Below are 11,348 nucleotides of genomic sequence, written 5' to 3'. Positions count from 1 at the left end.
TTCTGAGTCAATTCTCTGTGTGCTCATTTATCCTGTGTTAAGTGTGGAAGTTGTAAGGAAGGATGTATATGGCAAAACTGTCTTACAAGTACAGTACAGCTCTAGTATATCAGCAGTATTATTAGTAGTAGTAGTAGTAGAGTGAGAGGTGAGTGAAATATGGTCAGTACTCAGGTTGTTAGCGTTGCGTCACGGAGAAATATGACAGATCTGTGAATGGAGTGGGTTTGATAGACGGAAATACCCATGGCGTGTTTTTTTACAGCTAGGGAGTGGCCATGTGTAGATTTGATGGCTTCTCGTCGCTTCGCTTATCCTCTTATGGTCCTTTGTTCTCAGAAGTATATAATAGTCTTGACGTTAGTAAGTCTATATAAAATACTTTATTGTACTCCAGATCTCCGTTAGCGAAGACCTAGTTTTCCTTACAAATAATACTATTAAGTAAAGAACTACACTATGACAAGTGGCACTCATTACTTATTAAATAATTTACGACATACAACACTTATATTTATTTTTTGGTGGGGGGGGACGGAGCGTTTGGTGACGATTTGCCGTCACATGCACGTCACATGCACGTCACACACACACACACACACACACACACACACACACACACACACACACACACACACACACACACACACGCGTCACCAGCACCTAGCCGCCTACTCGCGAAGCTTCTGAAACACGATTTTGTTGAGCGGCGAGGCGACAACTGGCGAAATGTCTTTGCGGGTGACCAGATCCTGCACTGACGCCTCGGGCTTCACGGGGCCCCTGGACGCCTGCCTGAAGAGCGTGACGTGCGGCGTGAACCTGTTGTCGGCGACCAAGATTCCCTCCTCCTTCAGTAGGTCTTTTATCTCCTGTCGCAGAGTCTCCAGCTGCGTCACGTTGGTTATGTTGATGAACACAATGCGCGTCCCAAAGTTGCCGAGTTCCCCAAAGGTCAGCTGCAGCGGCGGCCTCTGCTGTGGAGGGAAGGGACAGCCCAGATTAACACACTGGCACACGTGTAATGGCAGTGCTCTTAAAGCTCGTCAATACCAGGACGCGTTTTCATATTCATCCTGCTTACTACGTATTTGACAATTTTATACAGCTTCAGAAACTTATGAAAATAGTGAAGACTGTGGCTATTATTCTTTTGACCTCCATAGACCCTTCCTAATGCAAATAAAATCGTCTAATCATACTAAAAAATCAACGCAAAAATGTGTCTCAGTATTGAAGGGGTTAAAGACACGATAACAGACAATGTTTTCTTCCTAACTTGATGCGTGAGTCTCTACATGAGCTCAAACACAAAGACTGTGCAACTGATTGATAGATTGACTGATTGACACACTGATTGCTCGATTGACTTCAGGCAGCGCAACGGTGGTGTATATGGTGTTGTTTCAGAGAATAAAAGTAAAAGATTTTTTTTTTTTTTTTACGGAGGGAAGAGGGCTAGCCAAGGGCAAAAAAAAAGCCATTTTTTTTGCGGGAGCTTTCTTGGTGATTAAAATGAGTGTTACTACCAGCAAGGTGAGCACGCGTGACCGCGTGACGGATGAAGACAATCATTACTCCCACAATATTCTGATTCTTGTAATACCTAACAATGAGGAAAACCAGGTTTCTTGATTTGCCCTGGACTAGACAGATGGATGGGGCTGGCAGGGACTTCCGTGCGCCGATCAGTGCCACCTGGGAGGGTCTGGACTGGTGCTAATGCCATCTGAGGCTGAACGGCAACACAGCGTCTGAATAAGGCTTTATAACACCAACAGGCAAGGGTTAAAGCAAGATGGGTGAGGCGGTGGCCAGGTGAGGCGAGTGGCCCGCCCTCTAGTGGCTGGAAAAAAAAATAAGAAAAACTCATAACCTGCTTTTCTAAGTTCCGGGAATGTGTAATGTATTTTAACGAAACACTTTGAAGAGTCTTTTATCTAGTTTTATATTGATCATTTGGCCTTTCTCTTTCTATTTTTTCTCTTTTTAATGCTCCCTTATTTACAAAAATTGCACCAATTTATTCCAGAAATATGCTTTTCCGTATCACCATCACGGGGGGTTATGAGACTTCAAGGAATCGCCCGGAAATCTCTTAATAAAAAGGGGATTCTCATCTTGCGGCACGAGAGGCAGATGAAAGGCGCCGCTCAGGAAACTACGGGGGAAAGGGAGAAGGGCGTCAGAGAGAGAGAGAGAGAGAGAGAGAGAGAAACCCATCTCATACTGCACGGTAATGCTTCCTGACACTGAATTATCCGAGTTTGCGTGTTTGTGTGGCAATCAAAAGGAAAGTGCAACGCTTCAGGAAAACACTCAACTCTCCGTGGGGTTTTGCGGACAGGGATAGTTCAGGTGGAGTTACAAGACAGTCTGGCAGTGTTTCCCCTCCAGAATGAGAAACAGAAGATACACACAAAGTACTAAGAGACATTAAAGTTTAAGAACGTACTCTTAAACTTACGCTTAGGTCTGTCAAAACAAGTTTTATTATTTTGGAAAGCTACAGAGATGAGTATTTGGGTATGTCATACTATTAACCTCTTCAGTGCTGGGACACATTTTATCATGAGTTTCGGTGTGATTAGACGATTTTATTGGCATTAGGAAGGGTCTATAGAGGTCAGAAGATAAATGGCCAGTCTTCCCTATTTTAATCCCCCACATAAGTTTCTGAAGCTGTATAAAATTACCAAATAATAAGCAGAATGAATATGGAAACGTGTCATAGCACTGAGGGGCTTAACATCGTAATGTCCTTGCTAAACCGTCACAGACCATTAATATATTGTTGAAGAATTTCTGTAACTTTCGCAAGAGACGCATGAACGCTTGAGAATATGGCGCTAAGAGACATCATTCAGTAATGTCAGTAATCATGTTGTTCGTGCTGAGTCAATACGGAGCTTTAACTCCATCAGTACCATGACCTGTTTCCATATTCATTCTGCTTACTATTTGGTGATTTTATACAGCTTCAGAAACTCATGTGGGGGATTAGAATACTGAAGACTCTGGCCAGTAACCTTCTGAAGTCCATAGACAGTTCCTAATCTCAATAAAATGGTCTAATCATACACAAATTTTAAGGTAAAAATGTGTCCCAGTATTGAAGTGGTTAAAAGACGATTAGACAAATTTATGGATGGGGATAATAGATGGAATTAAGTAACTTTGCTCATACAAGGACTGCCACATGTAGGCCTGACATGCAGCCTCTTACAGCTTCCCTCATTTTCTTCTCAAGTTCATCTAAAAACATCGCTACTTTACCTGTAACGAGTATAAAGAGTCTTTCCTTACCTTCTGTAGGAAATCCTGGAGAACTTTATTCACGGATACAATAAGCTGCTCCTCTGTCTCCCCATCACGTCTCTTGCCTGAGTGCCAGATAAGACAAATAAATGTAAAATGTGTAAATGATGACCTTTTTTTCCTTTCCTTTCTCTTAGTCCCCTTCCTTCACCTCCTCCCATTCCCTCATCCACCTTATACCATTTATCCCAGCCCCTCTAATCCTATCTACTTTTCGTTAAATTATCTCGCCCACTTATTCTCTGCCTAAAATTTCAGTTCAAATTAATTATCATCGTCATCATCTTTATCATCTTCATTATCGTCTATACCCACAGTTTGATCCCCATTTTTAATCACCACGTTGTTGAATATACCTCATTGATTTATTGAGAGAGAGAGAGAGAGAGAGAGAGAGAGAGAGAGAGAGAGAGAGAGAGAGAGAGAGAGAGAGAGAGTTATCAGATTCGTATCAACAGATCAAACTTCACTTACTTTTGTCGATACTGAAGACGCCGAGGGTTAAGTGGGCGTCCTCGACAAAGTTGCTCCGAAGCTTGAGTTTTTTGGCGTCATCTAAGAGCGTCTCCTGCAGTGCCTTCAGATTCTCCCTACATTCAGTGGTCAGCGGCACGGAGACATAGTGGGATTTCATGGCTGCCTTACCTGGAGATACGCAAACACATTTGTCAGGAGCTTAGAGGCTGTGTGTGTGTGTGTGTGTGTGTGTGTGTGTGTGTGTGTGTGTGTGTGTAAGAAGGTTACTATATGAAAAGTATTTGTTATCTTCTAAAAGTATCACATGCAAAGATCACACTGTAAAATCGAAGCGTCAGGATGATCTGTCTCTCATTTCACAAGTAAAAAAAATAAAAATCTGGGAAGGAGAATCTTGGAGGCCGTGAAGGCTGCGGATTGGTAATAAGAACTAAATGCAGCACTAAACTCATTCAATAATGGCACACGGAAACTATACCAAAATTGAAATTAAAATTATACCGCGAAATTGTAGAGGCGAGATTGAATTAATAGTAATAGTAATGTTGCATTTATAGTACTAGTAGAAGTAGTAGTCGTAGTCATAGTCGTAGTAGTAGTAGTAGTAGTAGTAGTAGTAGTAGTAGTAGTAGTTGTTGTTGTTGTTGTTGTTGTTGTTGTTGTTGTTGTAGCAGCTGTAGGGAAGTCAATCAAACTTCTAGACGTTCTCTCCGTTTGTTCACACAGCTCGCGGTAGAACCAAGGCATTCACCACAAATAACAACTATACTAAAACCCATCCGTACCTACCCATAGGGCGTTGGTCATGTCTGCCGTGAGACTATGCCAAATCTCCAATAAAAACAAACTACTCACTGTCCTGTAATCATAGCATTATCAACAAAAAACGTTCTCAGAACATTCAGAAACCTTAATTAAGTGGTAGATGATATAAATAATTGTCATATATGAAAATAAATTAAGCTAGTTCATATACATGGACGGTGATGTGTCATATCAGGTCAGGCGACGTTGCCACTCACGACCCAGGTGGAATTTCCCGGGGAGGTTGGGGGGGATGAGTCAGGTCGTCATGCACGTGTCGCTTCACTTCTCCTCTGGTCACCACCATGGAAGGACCCCCCTGACGCTTCCCCGTCATACACTGTCTTGCTCAGCCAGACCAAGGAATTCATATTCTGCCTTAATAGATATTTCTTGCAAGAGAAAGCAAATCGGGCAACACTCTTACTTACCTTTAACTAAAGCAAGGAACCACTCAATATATTACTCTGTGTTTCTACTCGTATGTGCACTTATTTGACAAATATGTAAATTACTTGTCTCATTTTCATGTATATAACCGGAATCTTTATTGCATTTAATGTATTATACGTATAGCTGCATAAGTATTTGGGTCTCTTCTGACTTCTTTTAGTGAAGTAGAGAACGATCATCACTCCGTTTTCTTTGAAGAAGGTACTGGTATAGCAGTGGCACATCGCACCCAAGAGGAGCCACACCTTGTCTCTCTCTCTCTCTCTCTCTCTCTCTCTCTCTCTCTCTCTCTATATATATATATATATATATATATATATATATATATATATATATATATATATATATCATTAAAGAAATAAAATAGATAAATAAATAAGGCAAATGAAATAGCAGTCACATGACAACCATAGGTGTCACGTACCCACAACGAGGAGTGACAGGCTGTACACAGGATGTTAGGGGTTACGCTGCACGCCACCGACAAGTGTCATTCACAAAGGCGCCGAGCAGAGGAAGAAAGCAAGCGTCATATGGATAGAAAATAACACGGAGAAAGATATTTACAAAGGAATATGTGGAACTTCCTTGGCTTTGAGAGATTGCCGGCACTGACACTCTAGCTCGTCTCTATTATAGAATGTAGACCTTCACTGGATGAAAGGAGGACGTAAAACTGTACTCTTTATAGCTTTCTAGACTAATCTTGCCCTTTAGCATAAGTGTTACAGCATCACGTATAGTTTTATATGAAAAAAATAATGAAATAACGGCTTTGGTTTTGTCCATCTTACCTCCTTCACTGCCTTCGTTGACGTTCCCGTTGATTGTACAGCGATGTCAAGCAAGACACTATGTTAATTAAGGCTCATGTGAAAGTCACAATAATTCAGTTGTGGTTAGTCGAGCCACCACAGTATAGTCCTCGCACGGCGGTGATTGAGCAGTGAAGGTTTGGCAACTCTGTCGTCTGGCTGACTTTTCCTTCTTAGTCTGTTGTTTGTTTTTTCATCTGTGGTGTGTCAGCACTGTAACGCTCACTGAACAGGAGGCAAGTACTCTGCCGCAGCTTCCCGCAATACTTATAACATTATAACAGCATCGTCCCTAGGTTATAAGTGAGCTACACATATCATACGTATCGCCCAACTAACGTGTAAGTGGTAGAGTTGCCAGACTTTCTACGTGACACGATTGCCAGTTGTGATTATATATATATATATATATATATATATATATATATATATATATATATATATATATATATATATATATATATATATATATATATATATATATATATATATATATATATATATATATATATATATATATATATATATATATATATATATATATATATATATATATATATAATGATACTGGTTGGTGGAGACGGTAAAAAAAAACTACTGAGACTTTTGTAGGACGTGGGTTATGACGCAAAGCTTTCCCACGACAGTGACCGCCACAATAACTGTGTGTGTGTGTGTGTGTGTGTGTGTGTGTGTAGCTGTATTCTAAGATAAGTCAAGTAAACGAAATAGCAGGCAAATGACTAGTTTCGTATGCAGTTCTTGAACGGATACATGCGAAGAGCTAAACTGGCATTTACGTACGTGTGTTGCATCAGGGAAATAGTGGGGCATGTAGAAAACCAAGTAAGCACCACCAGTGATGATTAAGTAAAACATCAATGAAAATGTTTATGAAATACCTATCGATTTTGTGAATTTTCTCTCATTATCTCACCACCACCAACCACCTTCTTCACTACCACCACCACCAGCATCACCTTCACTACCACTTTCACCACGGCTACCATCACAACCACCATTACCTACACCAGAACCAGACAGCCACAACGGGAACATATTAGACAAAGACCAGTGACTTATAATTTGGCAACTGAGGGTAAGTCTGCCTGAGTTGCCTGTTCGCTGGCTTCTCGCTATTGATTTCGTCACTCATACGTTTTGAGAGGAATTAAATCATGGATAATTACGTAACTGCATTGGAACATGACCAAGCACTTTTCTCCTTTCACTATTGATAAATATTCCTAGAGTTGTTACGTCATGGTAAGAACAGGAAAGATTTAATATATATGGAATTAAATAATAATCAGGCCACTGTCTATTCCCTAAAAAAAATAATAATAATAAAATAAAAGAAATAAAAAAAAAGGCGCTTCATTCTGTGTCGCTTGCCTTCCGTGTCCATGTAATATTTCTTTTCACAGTATACTCTGAATGTTACTTTTATTTTATTCATTAATTCTATTTTTTTTCATGAGTCACTATAAAATCAACCGTACATTGATCAAAGGTGGAGTAAAATTATGCGTTCATCTTCACTGTTTATCATTTCTCCCTCAGTCATGCCTCGCCACCCGCTGCCAACCTCTGACTCACTCTGCTCAGTAAGGTGATCTGCCAGCAGATTCCGGAACTCGAGGACAAAAGCAAGTGTTACAATAGATCGAGTGAGTGTGGCACATATATTGCAGATGATGCCACAATTATATCGGAAATTCCTGATAATAGGCAGTGATGAGTGCTGTCTAGTACTGTTTCCCCAGTATTTGCACACACACACACACACACAGCACACACACACGCACACACACACACACGTATTTTTTTTTTTTCTGTACCATGTTATTTGATGTCGAATATTGCATGATACCTTCGCTAAGAGCCAGGAGGAAGAGAAGATAAAAGGAAAGGAATAGGAAACGGAATCTACAGAGCTGTACTCATATAATTTAGAGAGAACTTTTATGTCACTAAGCAAACACCGAGACGTAAGATAAAGTTAGGTTAGGTTAGTAAATACCAGCTTTAATATATTTATAATGGAATATTCGTAGGAGAATGTACATGAGTGAAATTAATTTAGATGGAGGAATTTTCATATAAGCATCCCAGAGAGCGGTCACATTCTGGTGGGAAAATACGTATACATCGAGAACCACCTCTATTTGTGTATTTCTCTTCAGACAGGACGTGCTTTGAGGTGCAAGACAAACAGACGCGTGAACCAGCGGATGCTTCGTCTATAAATAACACCACTCGGGCTCAGCAATTTGTTCATCCGCTACAGAACACCACGTTACGTATGTCATCATGCAAAACCTTCGGACAGCAGCAGCGTTTTTACGAATAGATAACAAAGTCACAATCTCAGACGTTTTGCCGACTTATCTCTTATGCTTAACAGTTTGCAGAGGAAATTGTTATGGTTTTCAAGTGTTTTCATGACCTTGTTTATAAAAAGAAATTCGCACTACTAGTTAACAAAAATGCATGAGAATATAAGAAAATAAAAAAGAAACTGCAAGAAGGGAAAAAAATTACTAATCCCAATGATCTTTGACAATCAGTCCTTATGAAAGAATAATGAGTTTTGGAATAAGGGATTTGTGTTTTTATGACTTAATAGAGATGTGTTGTTTCAAAGGGTCAGTGCAGTGTGATGATAGAAGCTATACGTACAGGTTATGTCATCGTGACGCTACTCTTCCCACGTCACACTGGAAACCTCGGCCAGAGAGATCGCTGTCTTGCTGAACGTTACATTGAATGCGATGCTTGTGTGTTTTAGTGTTGTATTTTGTGTTATCGCCTGTTCCAAGTATTTTTCGATAAACGTTTACCATGAGCCAGTTCCTGGGATATTTAGATTAAGATTCAAATGATTCAGTGAACGTTTATGAAGAGATATTTTTAACTGGTGACACTGGAAATACATTGTGTGCACCATGAGAGAGGGAGAGAGGGTGGGGGGGGAGCGTGCCTGACGAAGCTCGAGTAGGTGTTTCCAGGCCAGCAAGCCCCTGGTGGTGCCTTGGGTCCTTTACTCCCTTGGCTCTGTCTCTCCCCAGTGGTTGGCCGTCGTTTCAGTGGACATTTTTCAGTAACAAACTGGAGAGGCTTTCAGTCTTTCGTTTAAGATTTATACTAGTCTGGATTGTGCCTGGAGCCACGCCGCGTCTCACAACAATGCCAGTGTTTTAAAGCATCGTGTTTCAATTCCATCAGCCTAGAGCTCCTCCGACCGTCCGTCAGGCAGGAACACAGATCTGCTTCAGGGAACAGCCGCGTTCAGCGACCTCTAAAAGAATTTCTTGAACCCGCAGCTCAACACTCCGAGGCGCTGCGGATGACAAGAAACTGTCGTGGAAAATATACTGGGGGATATTTCAGGACACTACCTCTGGAAGCAGTGTGGATTAGCATAACTACACGGTGATGCAAATTAAACAATGGCCTTTGAAATTATATAGTTTGTACCGAAGTCAGTGTTACGACGCAAGGCTTGGCAGCAGAGCGTAATGACCAGACCAAAATTAGTTGACAAAAATTTCCCTATAAAGGAGCCAAAGGTCAGGGCTCAGACGACACCCGTATTTAATGGAACACATGAAGGCAGACGGCGCAGCAGGCACATTTCAATGGCGGGAAATGATCTTAGGGCGTGACTCCCCCGCCTCGAGGCCTTCCCCTCCACGACCTCGTTCCTTAGATCCTTAGTAGGACAAGTGGCTGAAGGTGAACACGGAAACTGTAGTTTGGGGCAGAGAATTGTGGATGACTGAACTCTCCTTGATAACAACTGCTGCGTGCACGCGCCCCATGCCGAGCCGCGACGGACTGCACAGCTGTCCTCAGGGACCTGCAACAAGACAGAGACTCAGACACCAAAGATACACGACAACCCAGGGCAACATCCGGCTCAACTTGTTACACAGAAGGCCTTCAGAGTGGCGAGACCCTGCAGAGCTAGACGCTTCAGCCTCGAGAAGCCTTAGACCCGCGGGGCACGGGGGACCGTCTCTCGTAGAAAGTCACGAAGGAAGGAAGGCTTGACATAGTTAATGCGGCACAATTCAGACTGCGAGGTACAAAACGCGATATCTTCCAAGGGTGAAGAATTAAATGTATCGTGAATCCCACGACAGAGCAGCAACTTCCTCCCCTTCGAGTCCCGTAATAATTCTAGTAACAAACAGTGGAGGAAGGCAAGACTCTGTCACTGTGTGTTAGTTTTGTTTTCGCTCACCACCATTCTCGAATATATATATATATATATATATATATATATATATATATATATATATATATATATATATATATATATATATATAACTAAATAAATCAATGAAAAGAGCGTTTATCGTAACCGTTATTGAAAAGTTCACACACACACACACACACACACGGCGATTAGGTTCCTCTCTTATGATCAGAAATACTACAGATTTTTTTGCCTTGGGCGAGGAGAGATGTATTGTGCACGGGGGGGGAGGGAAGGAGGAAAGGGGAGAGATGAGAGGAAGAGGAGAAAGAGATTAATGACTGGGGAAGAGTGTGATGAAGGAATCAAGGAGGAAGGAATCAGGAAGAAGGAAGTCGAGTTATCCAAGTGCTGGAAAAGTGGGAGAGAGAGAGAGAGAGAGAGAGAGAGAGAGAGAGAGAGAGAGAATGTGTTTACGAACCCAGACACAAGAAAAAAAGGAAGAGAAGAGTTGGGAAAATGGTTCTGTTTTGGTGTTTCTTTGTTATGATAGCTTTCTCCTTATCTCTAGGTGTATTGGTCATTCTCTCTCTCTCTCTCTCTCTCTCTCTCTCTCTCTCTCTCTCTCTCTCTCTCTCTCACACACACACACACACACACACACACACACACACACACACACACACACACACACACACACACACACACACACACACATCTCCCCAGGTAAAGGGCAAACGTTCCAACAAAAATATTGAATACATTCCAGTACCAACGATAAATACAAACTGATCCAATGTAGAGAAGAAATAAATGGCGTAGTGGATAAGCTGGTGAGCGTGGAATCGGGCAGATGTTCAAGTGTAGGTTCAAACCCCACCACATACTGCTGTGAAGCTATGCCATTTGTCGAGTGGTTTAAAGTTACCTACATGTCACCATGATGCTCAGGTTCTAGGTGGTTACACCAAAGATGCGCTTGGGTGGTGATATGGGCCCTAATATGGGTACCACTATAAATAAAATTGCCTGCGTCACTAATGGGCAGAAGCTTAATAGAGCTTCCCATATATACTTTTCAAGTTTGCCTACAGACGCTATAGGCCGTAATATAAAAAAAATAAAAAGCTTTTGGCGTAGAACAAGACTGCCTGACGTGGAAGAGACATATTGATCAGGTTATATTGATGAAAGAAAATTAATTGACTAATCATTTCAGTTTGTCCAGAAGAAAAGTAGGAGAGAAAAAAAGGAGTATGTTTATAGATTTGTTTTCT

General features: G+C 41.4%; 2 protein-coding genes across 8 annotated transcripts in view; one reads left to right on the top strand and one right to left on the bottom strand.

The window, feature by feature from the left end:
* Positions 1–359: 359 nt before the first annotated feature.
* LOC123505212 lies at positions 360–6,222 on the bottom strand. 3 transcript variants are annotated; one of them, XM_045256390.1, is made up of 5 exons: positions 5,847–6,222; positions 3,793–3,963; positions 3,307–3,383; positions 1,607–1,846; positions 846–977 (listed from the first exon to the last, which is right to left on the bottom strand). In XM_045256390.1, exons 2-4 carry the CDS (start codon positions 3,950–3,952, stop codon positions 1,607–1,609), a joined length of 477 nt encoding a protein of 158 aa, XP_045112325.1. In that variant the 5' UTR covers positions 3,953–3,963; positions 5,847–6,222; the 3' UTR covers positions 846–977. The 3 variants fall into 3 exon arrangements, with proteins under 3 accessions (XP_045112323.1, XP_045112324.1, XP_045112325.1); XM_045256388.1 differs by lacking the exon at positions 1,607–1,846 and having other exon boundaries at positions 360–977; XM_045256389.1 differs by lacking the exon at positions 1,607–1,846 and having other exon boundaries at positions 360–974; positions 5,847–6,213.
* Positions 6,223–6,588: 366 nt separating this feature from the next.
* Positions 6,589–11,348, top strand: part of LOC123505209 — a 42,488-nt gene continuing 37,728 nt past the window's right edge. For all 5 annotated transcript variants that reach the window (XM_045256384.1, XM_045256383.1, XM_045256381.1 and 2 more), the window contains exon 1: positions 6,589–6,713. In XM_045256384.1, coding sequence (XP_045112319.1) covers positions 6,621–6,713 — 93 coding nt within the window. In that variant the 5' untranslated portion in view covers positions 6,589–6,620. The remainder of the gene's footprint in view (positions 6,714–11,348) is intronic.

This window comes from Portunus trituberculatus, chromosome 17 (genome assembly GCF_017591435.1).
Source record: "Portunus trituberculatus isolate SZX2019 chromosome 17, ASM1759143v1, whole genome shotgun sequence".
NCBI lineage: Eukaryota > Metazoa > Arthropoda > Malacostraca > Decapoda > Portunidae > Portunus > Portunus trituberculatus.
The sequence above is the reverse complement of the archived record's forward strand: the minus strand, read 5'-3'. Positions and strand labels throughout refer to the sequence as shown.

Coding starts and splice junctions, on each gene's coding strand:
- LOC123505212 (XM_045256388.1), bottom strand. CDS start 3,952: ATGAAATCCCACTATGTCTCCGTGCCGCTGACCACTGAATGTAGGGAG. Junction 3,384..3,792: donor CGTCTTCAGTATCGACAAAA/GTAAGTGAAGTT, acceptor TCTGGCACTCAG/GCAAGAGACGTGATGGGGAG. Junction 978..3,306: donor TCCAGGATTTCCTACAGAAG/GTAAGGAAAGAC, acceptor TTCCCTCCACAG/CAGAGGCCGCCGCTGCAGCT.